The sequence below is a fragment of the Amblyomma americanum genome, chromosome 6 (assembly GCF_052857255.1).
Source record: "Amblyomma americanum isolate KBUSLIRL-KWMA chromosome 6, ASM5285725v1, whole genome shotgun sequence".
In the NCBI taxonomy this organism is placed as follows: domain Eukaryota; kingdom Metazoa; phylum Arthropoda; class Arachnida; order Ixodida; family Ixodidae; genus Amblyomma; species Amblyomma americanum.
Window position 1 is genome coordinate 78,030,034 of NC_135502.1, and position 17,802 is coordinate 78,047,835.

The 17,802-nt window shown below is 52.0% G+C and overlaps 1 protein-coding gene across 6 annotated transcripts in view; it reads right to left on the reverse strand.

The window, feature by feature from the left end:
* The window catches only part of LOC144093766 (roundabout homolog 2-like), a 201,359-nt gene that overhangs the window by 25,599 nt on the left and 157,958 nt on the right, over window positions 1–17,802 (reverse strand). For all 6 annotated transcript variants that reach the window (XM_077627467.1, XM_077627463.1, XM_077627468.1 and 3 more), the window contains exon 3: window positions 671–952. In XM_077627467.1, coding sequence (XP_077483593.1) covers window positions 671–952 — 282 coding nt within the window. The remainder of the gene's footprint in view (window positions 1–670; window positions 953–17,802) is intronic.

The following is a 17,802-nucleotide window of genomic DNA, read 5'->3' on the forward strand; positions in this document are numbered from 1 at the left end:
TCATTCAAAGCTCTGAAAGACGTCTTTAGAATGCAGCTGCATTGTTGAGAAATCGTTCCATTCGTGGTTTCGTTCGACGCCCAGCAATTTTATGGCTGCCACTTTCCACACTTATATAAAGCTCTTCGAAAGTTAATTCATTCTTCACTAATAACTCCTGTTTATCACTATCATCACCGCCACCAGACACGTTAATCCACTGCTGAACAAAGGATTCCCTAAAGTAATGTCCCAATACCTCTTGTCCTGCCAGCCACAGCCACTTCCTAATTTCCTCCTTTGTAAAATTCCTTAACCTCCTTATCTCACCTGATTCTGTGCTAGACTCGCCTATATGGTTCTCTCCCTTTCGTATTCATTGTATCACTGAAACGCCGGCTGTGTGCCCGACGCGTCATGTGTCCTACCTCATGTCTATCTTCCTTTCAGTTCAACTAGATTCTCGCCTTCAATGTTTAACCCACCATTTTGTTTACCATCGTTGGTCGTGCCTGTCCTTAGTTATGTTATTTCGAAGTAAAATATATATAGTAAAATATAAGTAAAATAATAAGGCTATAGCAAAATAATAAGGCTAAAAATAATAAGGCTGCTTCACTTTAATACCAGATCCATATCTTATCTGGGACGCGAATGCACTAGTGAAAAGAATACAGGAAGGCCACCCAACTGTGCACGGAGATGAGCGCGGGCGGCGAGTCTCGCGTGCCGAGCATGTTTGCAGCGCGGCACACGTATCGGCCCTGGTCGGCGGGCCGCACGTCGGCGATGAGCAGGGAGCCGTGCCCCAGGAGGCGGACGCGCCCCGGGCCCGGCTGCACCTGGGTGCCGTCCTTGAACCAGGTGACCGTGGGCTCGGGGTGGCCCCTGGGCGGCACGCACTCCAGCGTCGCCGAGTCGCCCGCCGCCACGCGCAGGCTCTTGGGAAGTTGCCGGAACTCGTCCCGAAGCACTGCGCACACGTGGTGTTTTGGAAAACAGAGAAGGAATGAGAAACAGTGCCACATACGCCTTTCTTGTCAGCCACAAACATTTCTGAGCACTAGAGGTAGCGTTGTTAATTGCAGAGAAGTAGCGAGTGCCCTAACGCAATCGTCTCAGTGACACATTATTGCATAGTATACCGCGTCATTAAAGTTGTCATTTACTACCGTAATCTGGGTAGAGCATATTCCTCGAAAAACTTAATTGGACCACAATGTTCTCTGCATATTGTATCGACTCGTCCTGGTGGTTTAGTGGTCGTGTCGTTCGACTGCTGAGCTGAAGGACGCGGGATCGAATCCCTGCAGAGGCGGACACATTTCGGTCAGTGCGCATTAAAGAACACCATTTGGCCTAGGTTAATCCGGAGCCCTCAACTGCTGCCAGCCATAGCCTAAGTGCAGGTTTGGGACGTTCGAGCAGCTCAATGGCTTTTAAAAACCAGTTGCGAGTCAGTGCTTGTTTTTTGTGCTCTTCGTGTTGTGTCTACCCGCAGTGTTGAACCATGAATTAGAAAATGGCACATGATTTCTTGCTCGAGCTTTGTAATTGAAAGAGCGCAGTCTCTGCCCATTGGAAAAGGGCTTTTAGACAAGAGAACTTTTTCAACAGTGGCTACATGCCCCCCCCCCCCCCCCCCCCCCACCTCCGCTTGTGGCCGTAAATAACATTTCAGAGCGATTGAACGGATACCTCGCCATCGTGACCGCTTACAACAATCCCAAAGCCGCCACGGATCCCACCTGCGAAATCAACCTGCAGTCCATCTTTTTCCAATAAATATTTCTCTGGAAAAATTCACGAAATATGAGCACATTTTTTGTCACCCTGAGGCTACTGATATACAACCGCAGTAACCTGAAGGAACTCCTTAGCGAAACACAGTGGCCTGGTACATATACATAGCTGAAGCGCTGTTATAGGCGTTTTTTTTTTTCGAACAAATAAATTCGTTGCTATTCACCGCTCGTCCTGTCAGCTATGTGTTTTCGTCTTCGTGTTTCGCGACGTAGCATTTCTTCAGCTGTGTATTACCACCAACTAGCTCAAACCAAAGGTTTGAACCTTGGAAAGTGAAACGATATGGTGTTCAAATGAAAGCACGGTGTAAAAGAAAGGGGCAAACTGCCGGTTGTCACGTTTTCCTGCCCCACGAATACAGAAAGCGCACTCTCATAAATCTTTCGTCGCACGCCATAGGCGAAGTATTACGTACCAGACACGCACGCACATTATGCAGCAAGCCACAACATTTAGCGCACTATGTGTTCCCGAACTGTGCGTCGCTGCTGAAGCAGCAAAGCGTACAGGCTACGCCAACGAGACCGAAGAGGTTAGCCGAAGTAGATGTGGTGTAGAGTGTGTGCTTGCTTTGAGGGCAGCCTGGGGGGGGTGGGGGGGGGGGGTACAAAACGGAGGGGGAGTGAGAACTTGGGCGGCCGCTCGTGGCGACGCGAAAGCGGGCATCAGAAAAAGACATCGCTCAGGGCCTTGTAAACAGCGCCCGACAGGTCGTCTGTCTCCGCGGCGATTTATTCCCGGCGGCGGCGTGCTCGCGACGTACACCGCCATGCAGATGGTGCGGCGGCGCGCACCAACGACCCCCGCGCACGGGAGGGCGCATGCCAGCGTTGACGTGACCCGACGCGTGCCGGCCAAAGAAAGTTGGTGGGGCGGCAGGAGAGGTGTATATATACGCGCACGCGGCCATAACTCGCCCCCGAAGCCGAAGGATTAAATCCCCCGTGGGCGATGTTTGGCGTGAGATTTACGGGCCCGGCCGGACAGCGTCGCATATGTAATGAGGCCCCCGCTTAGGGCCGAGGTCCACCAACGCGGCGCACAAAGGAAGCCCTGTGTTTGTTTGTCTTTTCGTTTTTTTTTCCTTCTGTCTGTCTCTCTCTCTTCGCGGACATCGAGACCGCCCCGCTGTGACGAGTTGTCCGCGTGGGGGCGGTGGGGGTCAGAGGGGAGCGCACCGGTCACACCGCATGCTGATTGCTGCAGCGACCCTTGATTGGTGGCTTCACCGGCCGATCAGAGGGCGTGACAATCGCGCCGTCCGTCTTGAAGCCGCGCGCTGGGCTATCCGTCGGTCGTCTCTCTTTTGTGCGCAGCGTGGTCCGATGTGTGTTTTTCCTTCCCCTAACCGACGCGCGCTGAGCACTGTGAATTATTCTGCGTCAAGAACTCTCGTCCCTCTTCGGTCTTCTCTTGTATGCACTATCGCTGATTTAGGGGCGCATCCCTGATTCCATCTCCGCCAACTGGACTCAGCTAGGGCCGGGACCCGTTCGGCAGACGTGGACGCGCGCTGACAGACGCCAGCGCGGTCGTCTCGGCGTCACTGAAAAATGGAGCAAGACACTGAAAAAATGCTTCCTTCGATCCAGACGGTGCATCCTTCCGTTCGATACCCACTGCGCCAAATATATATCGGCCTCACAGGCCACTGCGAGCTGTCGTTACTTTTCGGTAGATCGAGACCGCAATGGCTCGGCTGCTCGCGTTGAGTGTAAGCACCTGACGTGGGGCCAATTTCCGGAGACGCATTCAAATTGTCGGATAAAACACGAATGTGCCATCTTCGCGCTTTCTTCTTGAAAGATTCGACAAAATTTACGCATGTAAATATACGCTCCCGGTACGCACGCCAGCTTTTTGACTGCGTTCGCAGCTCTAAAGGGCGTTAGCTCAACAGTATGCTAACCTGTATTTGCATGACTCGAAGCGATAGAGCCCTCCATTTAGTAGTCTACGCTTTAGCATTTTGCTTCTGAAGTCACATGCTCTATGTGCCTTGCCCGTGGGAAGCGATTCACCCCTTTTCTTCGCCCCCCCCCCCCCCCCCCCCCGGAAGACGCGCGCGCGACAGGTCACGTATACCCAGAATATCCGATCAAACTCAGCCAACGCTCAAAAGAGCAAGTCGGGGCACGCGAAGACGAAATTTGACGTGAGACAGAAAGGTCGGGCCGGGAAATGATAAAGGGGCAAGTTGGGGGTGCCGCGCGGCTGCGGTGAGTGAGAGGGTGCTGGGAGTATAAAACAGAGCGTCGAGTGTAAGAAACAAACAAATCGAGAGAACACCGCGAAAGGACAAGTTTATGAGAAGATATTGACGGGAGAAAAGCATACAGCATCAACAGCAAGGGCTCCCCCTTCCCATTTCTTGCCCCCCCCCCCCCCCCAGGAGATGGTGAACCACGCCCACATTACGTGTGTCGCGGAGTTGCGCCAAAAACAAAAAAAAGAATAAGAAGAAGCCGGTAAAAGAGCCACGCGTGGTCTTGGGCGCACAGCGTATCAGTGGGGCAAAGAAAGAGCGGAGTGGAATACGGCGCCCGGTCTGGTGGGGCGAACCGCATCCGCAGGAAAGGCCTCGCCCCCACGACGACGACGCCCCCTCTTCCACGCGCGATCTACCCTCGGCGACGACCAAGTCCGCCGGAAAATGGGTTCCAGCGCTGAAACGAGAGCGAGCCTTGTCGGTCTTTAATCCCCGGCGCGGGTTCGGGTGTAGTGTAGAAAGATTCGCGGACTCTATCCTGGAGTCCACATTGAGCGTGTGTCCGTTGCTTTGAGGGGTTCGCATAGCGTGTGCTCAACGTACACTGGAGTGGCTGTACGTATGGAACGACAGGACTTCCGTTTGTGAAACTTCACGGGCCAGTTTCTGGTTAGTGTTACAATGTGACTGTTGATGGCGTGCGCGCACAAGTGTGCTGTTGGGGACAAAATCTAACAAAGAGCAATGAGGTTCGGTTGCCCGTCACGCGTCCTGGAGTATTTTGTCCTCGAGGTTCTCCACCTTTCACATGTGTACCAGAGGATTCTTGTGCAGGTGCAGACGAAGCCAACTGGCAAAGTCTGGCTTCTGTTGACAGTTCTTGACAAGCGGTGAATAGTTCCTTGACCAATAAGTAGTATTCAGGACGGCCACGGTTAATAGCAGTAGTGGTGGTGGTGGCGATGGTTCTGACGCTTATTCTCACTTCCAATATGTTCATTCATGGACACCGACTGTGTTCAGTCTTAGGGCCGGGCAATTTTCTTTTTACTTTTTTTTCTCGCCCATCCCGCTCTTCGTGGTCAGTCCTGGACGTATTGCCCCAAAGAGGCGCCTGCAAAGGAGCGGCCGAGCACAGCCTGGCATTTAGGGCACCACTGTTGTTCAATGCTGCACGCGCTAAAAGCCGCTCGTCCAAGAGCTCCCTCTGGTCACTTGCGCGCAGTCTATCGTAAACACTCTGCGCCATGTACCACTAGAATCCGGTAAACTGGAAAGCCATACGGTCACTCTTGATGTCCGCTGCGTAAATTTGAGCCCACCCTCTGGACTAAGCCTTCCTCGGCAATTACGATGCTAAAACTACGCGTTGCCGTTACGTGCCACCTTCATGACACGGAACGACGGCGTAGCGATCCAGCCAAGAGGAATGGCAGTCCAAGCATGTTTCAGCGTTGTCACTGGCACTCCGCATGTACACAAAGAGATGAGCCACTCACAGAGCATGGAGGCGTGCGCAACCTGCCCTTCGATCCCAATCCAACGCCTCCATCGGCGCAGTCACACGTACGCCCCTCCCGCCACATAAGCCGGAGCAATCGGTCGACCAGGCTGGTCGGTCGGTAGCCCTTTGGGGGAGCCAGAGAGAAAACTTAAAATGCCAGCTCGGAAACCTGGAAAAGTGCGCGCTGTGCGCGCCGCTCCCTTTTATCACTCGCGGTTCGAAAACCCTCCCCGACCAGTTTCTCGCCAGAATTCTCCCGGAATGGTCCCCCGGCGGTAGTTATACGGTTCGAAGTCGCTGCTGCTGCCGCCGCCTCTGCTCTCCACCTCGGCTGCCCTGGGCTCGAGACTACTCTCGAGAACGAACGCGACCCCCCTACTCAATTCTTTTTTCCTGTTTTGCCCTCGCTAGCACCAAGAATAAACAAGCAGCGCAGACAGGGCAAGTGGAAAAAGAACAACCCTCGCGAGTCGTGCTTGCATCCTTTTTTCTTTATTTCGCCTTCGAGGAAGCAAAATATACCGTAAAGAAGCAAACTTATTTGGGACCAAATGGCGGTGAAGTGCTCCTAAAGACATCCGCGCGTTGGCAGGGGTCCGAGGCTCTTTCGTCGCCCCCTCGTTCTTTCAATGAACGCCGGTGACTTGGCGTTCCATCTCTTTTTCTTTCTTTCGTCTTATCCTATCCTATTTTCTCCGGTGAAGCAGCGCGCAGTGCTTTCTTTCGCGGCGGCTGCAACCGGGGCACTCCCTAGAAATGTCTAATGATGCCCGAGAGTGGTTTTAGTTCTTTACGATCGGTCTTCCAGGGGGCATTTCTCCTGCACCTTTTTTCTGCATGCACGTTGTATAGTGTATATGTACGCGAATGCCTCGCCCTACTTACTTGTTTCTCTTCTTTCTTGTTTCTTGTTTCTCTCTCACTCCCACCACCACCCTTATAGAAATCAAATGACTTCGAACCGTGCTGAAGGCGGTTCCCGGTTCCCGACTGTCTTATATATACTGTATCGCTTATTTCGATTCACTTTGAAATTCGTGGAGAAAAAATGCGAACTGTTTCCATCGCTTTCCTTTGTTCTGTTTTTATTTTCGTCAAGTTCAGTTGCAGTCGATTCTATCAAGCGTTTTTTTTTTCTTTGGCGTTTATCACTTTCAGGAATTCATTGCTACGGGGCCAGCATCAATGCGATGCTCACCAAAAAGTAAAAAAAAGAATAAAGAAGGGCGAGATGATATGGTGAGCTAGCAGCTCACTGTGCATACGCTTGGTTTCTTGTAATGAATGAGCTAGAGGTCAGAATCTGCTGAGCAAAGAGAAAATGAAGATAGCGAAGACAAACAGACCGAAGTTGGAAGGAAATTCTAATTTGGATTAAACGCAGACGGCATGTGTTTTTAATGTCGAATAACGGAATTATTGGTTGCCTTTCGAAAATGGCAAATGTGGGGGAGAAGTGGGGTAACGCGGTTTGCTATTCTTACTCGTTAGCGTTTTAACGAGAGAGAGAGAGAGAAAAAAAAGAAAAAAAAAAGGGGGGGGGGGGGACCGCGCTGCGCAAATGAGGATCAGGCTGTAGTTCGAGGTAGGCACGAAGTGACCGGTCTGACGATATGATCTTTTGACACCTCCCTAAAATTCACAAATTTGACCTCCCCGCTTAATGATATGACTTTAAACGCAGTCGCGCAGCGTAAAACGGCAAAAAAAAAATAAAACTAGCTGCAAGGAAGCAGAAGCAAGTACTAACAAGCAATTGCCGGTGCTGCAGCTACGTCTTTAGAGAAAGGCAAGGAGCAGCCACGAAGAATGAGCAAAATCTCCAACCAACTTTATCCTATATATAGACGTCACATAACAGTGGTTTTTATCTTATACTTAGTTCGCGCTTCCCTGAATATCTTTTGCCTTTTGTGTTCAACTTTTTTTCTCCGCAAATATCAAAGTTCTCTCACTAACTGCACATTTTAAAACAGCTTGGTTGAACACAGATGTACTGCTCTAAAGGCGCGGTAACACTGCATTCAATGAATTTAGGTCCCTGGCAAGAGGACACGGTGTATGCACAGCATGTCATTCCTCGTTTCTTCAGCTATGTTTCTTTTTCTTTTTTTTCGCGGAAAATACTGCCGCAGTGATGAGGCACGGCGTCAGCGCCAGTCCAGCCCATCGCTTTGCGCATGCGCACTGCTTATCAACATGGCTAGTTTGCCTTGTCGACTCCAGCGCCATAACACACGGCCTAGCGAGAGAAGCAAGCAGCTTTTGGCTCTCTCGTAGTGCTCTTCCACAACGCCTTCATGCGCTGAGTTGCACAAGCTACCGCACTCTGTCGAAGCCACCCACGCGGTGCGTCAGCTACCTGGGCTACGCCGGGAGAAGCCATCAGCCAAACGCGGGCCTCTAAGCGTGCACAGTGTGCTCTCGCTTTTTTAGCGGCCCAAGCGGCTGACGGCAGCAGTTTTTAGTCGCCGAATGGAATAATGGCAGTTCCACCCGGACAGCGCAGTTTCCCTATAGAAAGCTTCGGACTTTCGGCCGACCTTGACTGCGCATTTTGAATCTAAGAAAAATAGTAGCCCTAAAGCATGAAGCCGCAGAAGAAAAAAGTTCTGTCTAGTTCTTCCTTCTGTGGTTGCATGCTTTAGCGCTGCTATGTTTCTTGGATTCATAATGCACCGACTAGGCCAAAAAAGAGTTATAGTGACTGCGCAAGAGCTGACATTGCCTGGCTTGCACGCATTTGTCTGCACGCGGACGACGGCGTGTTCAGGCCATCAGTGCAGCGACGCAGTTTTGTGTGCGTGAGATGAATTCCTGACGCTGTCTGCCCGTGGGAACACTTGGAAGCTGCGAAGCCGTGAGTACCGCAAATAATATCACCGCTGTTAAACGGTTTCTAAAAATGTGCTGTTCGATGCCGAGCGCATCGCCGCTAGCCTAATTCTTTGAATCAACATAAAAAAAAAGGAAATCAACTGCTTAGACGTTTTGTCTAGGCAGATGGCAGTAGCGCAAGCAGCGTTTGGCGTTCGTTCGGATGTTGAGCGAAATGAAATGGGAATGGGAAACTGCACCGTCTGCATAGACTCGACCACATTTTGTCGGTTTCAGAAGAGGGGGAAGGGGATATCTGCTGTATATCTATCTATCCAGAAAGGAAATACACCAACCACTACATACGCCAGCCACCGGTGATCGTTTGCTGCTCGAGAACAATGTGCAACGTCTAACAGATTTAAGCTCTGTGTCTGAGTGTCAATGACGCCCTTAGCGGCGCGTAAAAGTCTGCCGCTAACTCTGATCTCGTCAGCCCCTGGCCCGTCTGCCGATGTACGAAATGTGTTGTACAGCCACGATTAAATGTCAGCCCTAGGCCTTCCACATAACACTCGCGTTCGTCTAATCAAGACGCATTACTGCAGATTATTTTTTAATTAAATTTACGCCTCGCTTAGCTAGGCAGTCACCACAAATACAACTTTCAACAGAACTGCATAAGCCGCAGTTAATCTGGCTGCGGTATTTGCGTTCTTTCAGGTAGGGAAGACGCGAAAGTGACAAAAGAATATTCAGTTAGAAACGATGGCAGAGTTTGAAAAATGCGCGTTTATATCGCAGACGTACTGAACGTTATTGAAGCAGAACGATTTACGTCTGTTATCAAATTCTGGTATCTGTAAACTCAAAGCAAAAGATGTCGCTTTGAACCGGAGCACAAGCGACACACAGCTCTGTAGACGGCTTTGTGCGTGCCGTCATAGGCGTCATGATGGCAGTCACGCATATGCAGCTTACACAGTGCATATATGGAGCAGGTAGGTGGTGATACACGGATGTAAGTGCACTGCCTTTCATCAGCATGGTGGCCTTGCCTACCAACATGGCGGCCGCTATGACATGAGTGCAACACATCCACACATTGCAACCGCTGTATTCGTTTCTTTCTTTCATCGGAATCCAGTAGCTACTGTTAATAATAGACCATGCGTTTGATGCGCCCGACTGCTGTCTCAGGCGTAACGCATTTGAATGCATCACTCCTGAAATGCGTATTGTTTTTGTTTATTATTTGAGCATGCAAGAAAAACGTCGCTGCGAATTTATCTCTCTCTGCTTGGAGTGTTTTTTTTTTATGTGTGTGTGTGAGGGGGGGGGGGGGGGGCGAAGTCGTGCATGTGCGCGAGAATACATATACGTGTGCAGCGCAAAAGGTAGGCAGACTTTGGAGCGAACACTTTTATAGAGGAAATGAGTAGAAATTTGGGAGAGGAAATACATGCTGTGCGCCGGTACGCCAAGATGGAAAGCAATGTCTACGAACTACGGGCATAGGACAAGAAAGGTAATAGCTTTCTCAGTGCCAAGACGCACAACCTCTAGTTGATGTGCGAATTGCGGTGTTCGCACACAAAATTTAAGCGTGCGTCGTTCTTTATTAAGCTGCATTTGTGTGTGTGTGTGTGTGTGTGTGTGTGTGTGTGTGTGTGTGTGTGTGTGTGTGTGTGTGTGTGTGTGTGTGTGTGTGTGTGTGTGTGTGTGTGTGTGTGTGTGTGTGTGTGTGTGTGTGTGTGTGTGTGTGTGTGTGTGTGTGTGTGTGTGTGTGTGTGTGTGTGTGTGTTGTTTTTTTGTTTGTTTGTTTTTTTTTGGGGGGGGGGGAGCTGGCATGAATATAGTAATTGGTGTCTTTTTTTCTTGGCACCACTGTTAAGCAAACTTTTGCTCACATGTGTGCAAATGTCGTGCACAAGACGGCAGTTACCAAGACGATCAAACATCCATGAAAACAGAAGTGCGAAAATTGTTCGCTTTAACCCACCCTGACATGAGCTAGTTGTTGTTGTACGGAGAGCTGAAAGTCAAGCTAATTTATTTTGGTAAAAAAATCTAGTGTTTATGCCGTCCACATTTGTCAGTTTTTGTCCTTTTCTGCCTCTGTGGAATGCGTTTTTGCTTAATTCTTGGAGTGTGCCACTCGTTTAGCCAGACTTACGCTAGATAAACTTGTCTGGATTCGGCGGTGTAGGCCTGCGGTTCTTCGGACAACTGTAAAGTCTATCAATGCGCGCAACAAGCGGATAGAATATGTGGGACTTCTTTCTCCTTGCTTGGCACGGCTCGTCTAAATAAATAACTGCAACGCTCTCTTCTTGATCGTCCCCTCTCGTCGCCCCCGCCGAACCATGAACAGAGCACCGGGCACAGTGAATGCCCCTCAACCCGTGTGCATTGAGGAAAGGCTCAAACGAGGGACGATGTCTTCTCCGAGGTCGCGCCACGGAGCCCTCGTGTCAAAACCGGAGAAAGCTCGAAGAATGGAGATAATAAACGCTGACAGCCGCGCAGCGGGCGTGGAGCGGGCGCATGATATGCGGGGGCCGCAAATTGTGGCCTTTGTTCTTCTCGACAGCTGTCGTTTTAAAGTTTCGAAAATTACGACCCTCGAGCATCCGTTTTCTTCTGCTTTCTTTTCTTTTTGCGTTCTCCAATTGCACGAGTGGGCAGCATGCAGCATTGGGTCGAACAGCTGCTTGTTTCTTTTGTATCAACTCAGCATTGCAGTGCGCGGGATATTCCCCGAAAAATCAAAGGCGAGGAAGTGCTGCCACGGCTACACCCTTTCCCTTTACCCCCCTCCTCGTTCTGTTCGCGCTGAGTGTGAAATATGAATATCCGGGACAAACAAGGGGCAGCCTGATATGTTGCACCGCTGGGTATACCATAACGGCAGCGAGAGGAATATTTACTAGCGACGCTGGCGACCTCTGGTGCTTCGCAGCTGCTCGCTGCAGCGCGCCCTTGCGCCAGGCTTTGACGGCCGTGTGTGTGTAGCCAAGAGCTACGAACGACGCTCGGTTACTGAGAAGAAGAAGAAGCGGTCCGCAAGCGCGGGGAAGGTTGAGGACCCCGTCGGCGGCGGGATAACGACTTCCAGAAATCCGCTGGCGGCTGTCAAAACGGCCGAACCGACCGACCACCCGCGTCCCCCTGCGGCGCCTGCTCGTCGCACCTAGAAAAACACTGAAGCACGCGCCGTGCGCTGACCGGGCTCCGGAAATACGTCTCCTTCCTCGCTCGCCGCACAGCCTCATTTTGACGTTTGCGGGCGCGGGAAACACGCTGTGTACGCCGAAAGCGCAGCTGGTGAGGCTCGCAGGCTTTTATCGCCTACGGGGTGTACATAGTTTGTCTATCCCATGCACAAAGATGCCTGCTTGACTCGGCAGCGACGGACGCTCACTTGTGTGATATAGCGATAAAGACATGTTTCGAGCTGGTCGCACTGAATCTGCCTGTAGTGAAAAATATGATTGACTTTACCATGAAGGGCCTGCACTCGCAAGAAGCGAGTTGATAAGATCATGAACAGTGCCAGCGCTTCGAAAACCGCAGTGCGAAAATGTCATACCCAATAATACAATACAATACAAAACAATAAATACAATCTTTGCTGTGCGCCCCCACAATATATGTGCGTACTTGGGTCACATTTTTATATGTCACGCACTACGGAGGTTGTTTCCTCGAACGCAATTTAGTTTCGTGTCTTTGCTTGGTCTCCTCACCACGGCCGCCCGACTAACATGTTCCGAGCGACAATGTGCTTTCCCACCACAGGGAACACTGCATTAGCAGCAATGCCGACTCGCGCGTGCTTTGCTCAGAAACGTAGTTCTTGGTTCGGCTAACCAAATTTGGCCACCGCTTTTGCAAACGTAGAAAAGAGGAGATTTATATTTAACAAGTTTCATGACACGCACAACTTTCTCCATCCAGCCAACATATTTTAGCATGTCGCGTCCTGACGAGGGGTTTCGTTTGGGACCCAACAGCTTGTCATGCACCGAGGGGAGAACGGAGAATTTGTAGCACGCAACTGTGGCAGAGAAAAGAGTTTTCGTTGGTTGTTTAGACAGATGCGCTGCAAGAAAGCGGGAAAAAGTCCAAACGCAAACGGTGTCAACAGCGAACGAGTTAGGATTAGAAACTTGAATGTATTCAAGTTCGTAATCCTAACTCGTTCGCTGAACGCATGACGCTACTGGGGCATCCCCGGTAGCTGTCTCTTCCCTCCCATGGCTTCTTGCGATCACAGAGGACGAAATTATGCGTCATGCATTCAGTCGGCTCAATGCCGTGATGAAATTGATATCGCGAGCGGACGGCCGAAGCAAAACCGGTTTCAAACAGCGTTGCATTTTTGTGAACAAACGGGACGGCTTAACGGTCAGTAGAAGTCATGACGTCTTTCAAGATGAGTAGAAACTAAAAAGAAGCACTCACACCTACACAGCCTCTGCGGCGAGCAAATTTTCCTGCATAATGTAGTACGCAAAGCCTGCGCATCTAGCCTAGAGGACCCTACTATTGCTTCCACTTCGCAAAAAAAGAAAAAGAAACTGGCTTCACGCTCGTCAGCTTGCGTGGGAAGGTATACTCAGGGCCAATTTGCCAGTTGCCGCGTCTGCATTCTCTTAAGGAAAGTCCATTAATCAACGTTGGCACAACGGCTCCGCGCTGAGGATTTCTAGTTCATAAGAGCGTAGATACATCCTCAATAATCAAATATAAACAAAAGTAGCTGGATGGATGAAAATCAGCCTCATTGTTTGTTTCCTCTTGGTGCGAGGCCGCGGCTCTCGCATCACGTGACGTCTTTGCTGCGTGCCGCCTGTAGGGCATCGGGCGGGCTAAACGCTACGTGAATATGATAGAGCGAGCCAGAGGGCAAAGGGGGCAGCGGCATAGCACAGGAATAAAGCCCAGCTGATGGAGGGGAGGGCCCACCCGCGGCTCCGTTTCCGGGAGTTCGGCGGCGCGCGTCGGCGGTTGCTGCTGGACTCGGGGAAAGCGCGCCCGCACCGCGAAGCCCGCGAAACGTTTATTTCCAGTCAGCCGCCGCCGGGGAGCGCGAGTAGTCGCGCCCTGCGCCGAGCACGCAACACCGCGAGTCCAGCGGGCCTTTTAGCCGCCCCCGCAGGAGACGGTGCCGGTGTGTGCCTGGACACCTTGCGGTGGTGGCTGGGCACACCACCTCCCGGGGCGCGAAGAATGGAACACACGCCGCGGACAAAAGATGCTCAGCGCGAAACAGGAGGAGGGAAGAAAAAGCATCACGCGAGGAACAGTGGAAGCCCCTCCTCCCTCCTAATTTTCCTCCTCCTCGCTGGTCCCGGAGACGTCGGATTTCACGCTCTCCGTGCTGCAATGGCGGAGGTGTATTACGTGCTGCGCGAATGAGTAAGCACGTGTATGTGTTTACTCCACCCAGCTAGTTAGGTGCAGCGCTGGCGGTGGTAAGTAAAAGGGAGAAGCTGGGCCCGCTCCGCCCACTGCGCTGTAGTAGTAGTTCTGCGGCAGCGTAACTGAGCCGAAAGCCATCCGTGTAATAACCGTGCGCCCGAACGTTCGCTGCATACTAAACTCGACCCATGCACATGATACTGCTCTTATATAGCAACGCTCCTCACCTGTCTCTTCTTTCCGCGGAGTGCAATCGCGCGCGATCCAAAAGCAGAGGCTTTTAATGGAGCTTAGGGCGTCAAGAGAGGGTCTGCTCTTGTCGGCAGACTGCCTCGACGTTGCCATGTGGGGGACAAAATGCTCGTGTACGACGCACGTAACTGCTCGAACGAAGCGGAATCGCCGAAATGAGTGCAAGCGTGCGACAGTATCCAAGCTCTTCGGCACACACGTACACACTGTACGGCTACAATTTACCTCTAAAGGAAGTAGGGGGAGGGGCCTCGCTCTCTCCTCCACTGATGGAAGGGGAGGGGGACGAGGAGACGGACGCCGTTGGGATGCCGCGCGCGCGTATTCGGAGCGTGACTGGCCCTAATCAATTATTAGACGCCGCTCGGCGTGCAACAGCTTTCACGGTCGGAATTCTCCGCGGCAAAGGCGTCCGAGAGATGTATGGCGCATGCGTTATTTATAACGGGACTAGAAAGAGGGGGAGAGAAAGACGTACGCCAGCGGGCGGGCGGATCGCTTTGGACACACACCGAGGCACTGCGTAGCGAGCACACGCGTAAATATTTCTTAAGCCAGCATCCAGGAGGAATGGACTCGTCGCCGCCGGTACGTATGGGTGGCAACAGTTACTGCAGAGACCCCGTACGTAGCTGTCAGGCTTGGGAGGCGCTGCCCGCGGGCTATATATGAAATGGGAGCTCATTGCCCTTAGGGTGGGCGTCCGGAGTGGGCCCTTCCTCCAAGATGCTTCAGGTAATACCGTGGCGTTTTGCAAGCATCGCAATGTGGTCTTTTTATGCCGTTTTCTCGGTTCTTCGTAACCCTCTTGCGCTTTAATGTTACTACATGTTTCGGGTTATCTTCACTCATGCAGCGGTTGTGCCTGAGCAAGTGGCTGCTGGTAGCGGCCGCCGCAAAAGTGAGATCAAACGTACTTACTTGCAGTCAAAGAATCCAACGGCTGTTATAACGTCTCGTCCCGTTCGTCAACGCAACACTTACCCGAGATTCTGCTAGAGCAGTGAATCCTTCAAATAGCTTAACAACGGACACTATCAGCAACCTAATATTTACGACGCGACTCATCTGTACCGGTTCATTTCATTAAATCACAAAAGTGCGATTCAGATGCAAATACAAACAAAGTAAAGTGTTCCAAAGTGCAAGAGAGCAATCAGACCAAGGAATGGGCGAATTTATGGAGGGGGCGTTCCCTCCTCCTTTAAGCGACAGATTTTTAAGCTGAACGCATTTTTTTTTCGGGGGGGGGGGGGACGAAAAGTCCAAGAAACACTTAGTTCAAACTGAACCTCCTCCCCCAAACGCCCCCTCCAAGAGTGACCCATAAAAATCCGTCCCTGTGTTGAGGCAGCCCTAGAAAGAATGCAAAATAATACGCCTCAGTCCGTATACCACAAAGTACGACAGGCTAGCGTGTCGGGTACAAAAAGATATGCGGCGCGCTTGGTACGAACTTTGCCACGCAGATCCAAAATCCCCGATCGGCACAAAGTTGAAAAGAGGCCGCCCGGCCAAATACCTCCGGCATCCCGACAGGATACAGCGAGCACACACAAGGTTAGCGCGAAAAACGTGCAGCAGTTCAACCGAAGCAATGCAGATGCCAGGGAGTGGCAATTCAACACCATGCAGCGACGAGAGGATTTCCCGTGTAGCAGACCCCAAGGAAAGGGAAACGGGGCGGGCAAGGGAGCTGCGGTTTCTTTGTCCCCTGGTCGCACACACAAGCACGCCTTTTCCTTTCGGCGTTCGACACGCCGAGGCGCGAACCCTTTTCATCCGCTCGGTTGCCCGCTCGCGTTTCCGAGGTCTCTTTGGGAGCGACGGGAGAAAGACGGCCGACAATCGGACCAGCGCTGCTCCCTTCACCGCACGCGGCCAGGGCCCGCCTCGAGCCATCCTTTATTGGATTCTTGACACTGCCGCCGCTGCTGCCGAGCATTCTCAATTCGGCGAAAGGGGAGGGTAATGTATGGTAATGCGCATTAATATGCGCATCGCGCCGGTCGTTGATCATGCACATCATTACGCGCATTATTGATGCGCATATCGGGGAACATTTAATGCGCCGCGCCCTTTCGGGTCTGCCACCGACGATATAAAGCTGCCACCGGCCCCTCTCTCTCTCTCTCTCGCCTATGCCCTGCCTCTCTCTACACGGTAGCTGTAGTGACTGCTTTACTTGCGAGACAGCGCGAGCGCGGCCGACATCAAAGATTGTCGCCTCGTGTAGTACACCAGGCGAACGCCGTCACGGTAGCTGCGTTGTCGCCGACGTCGGTCGCACAGCGAGCCGAGCGAGTCGAAGCTGAAATCAGCCTGCCACTCGCAGCCGCTTCGGAGAATCTATTTCGGTGACGCGCGCGCGCTGGGCTTTGCGGGGGCCGATTGCGGCTGTGCGCGCTTCCGCTGAATGCGCCGCTGAAGAGAGGGATTAAAAAACAGCCAACGAACGAATGTTGGAGGGGGAACGGCATCCGCGCTGCAGCACGTGCGTATACCGATTGTTTCGAGCGAGAGGTTCGTCCTTGCGCGGAATACAAGCGCGCATGAGCGTCGTGACAGGAGCGTTGTGGTTATGCAGGTACGGACGAGGGACGGCCGGCCGAAAGCTGCGGAGTGGACGGCAAACGAGGGCGCTCGGAGAAGGCCACGCAACCGGTTTTAATTAAGCGCGCTGGAAGGCGGGAGATGGGCGACGTATGCGCCCGTGAGTTTGCACAATTGGCAGCTCTGACGAACGATGCGCAAGAGATCATCAGGCTGGTAGTCCATACAGTGAGTCTGAACGCAGGTTACAATGGTTACAGATACACTAGCTGTAAACAGAAATCTCCCCGGATAGAAGCAAGCGGCTTGTCGCCTAACGGACGCCCAAAAGTGGGGTTCATTTGGAGTACCTCTTCTACTCCCATGTCTGGAGAAGCATTTAAGAAGGTCAAGTAAAAATGTTACCTCCTTCTGGACAGATGATTATGGTGTGTGTGTGTGTGTGTGTGTGTGTGTGTGTGTGTGTGTGTGTGTGTGTGTGTGTGTGTGTGTGTGTGTGTGTGTGTGTGTGTGTGTGTGTGTGTGTGTGTGTGTGTGTGTGTGTGTGTGTGTGTGTGTGTGTGTGTGTGTGTGTGTGTGTGTGTGTGTGTGTGTGTGTGTGTGTGTGTGTGTGTGTGTGTGTGTGGAGGGAGAGAGAGAGTGAGCAGCTGTACTATATCCAGGGTATAGAAACTGTTCTGCAGTAATGTTGTAATTATGCAGCAAGTTTATTATGCGTTGCATATTGCAATCACTCAGTTCAGCCCTTGGGCGCGGCCGGGCAGCCACCATTGACCTTTAGCGCAACCACGTGACGTGACGTCACGACAGCCGGAGGAAAAGCTGGGCCCCAACTCGCGCGGTCGCGCGCGGCCGCAGCCACCACCTGACTCCCGCTCATCCCGCTAGGGGCGCTGCGCCGGCGCGTGACGTCACGGAGGAAAAGCTGGGCCCCAACTCGCGCGGTCGCGCGCGGCCGCAGCCACCACCTGACTCCCGCTCCTCCCGCTAGGGGCGCTGCGCCGGCGCGTGACGTCACGGAGGAAAAGCTAAGCTCCAAGACCCTGCGAGAAGACGATGCGCCAGCGACGGTAGATAGCAAACTCCTTCACATGTGGGAAGCGAAATGCGGCATGGAGAAACGCCTCCGGTCACAAAGATGGAACAGGAACCTTAGAAGAAGGATAGCAAGGCACAACAAAGAGATTGAGGATTACGCAGCAAAACTCTGCGAACAAAATTGGTGCAATAGATGTGACGAGATGGAAGGGAACAT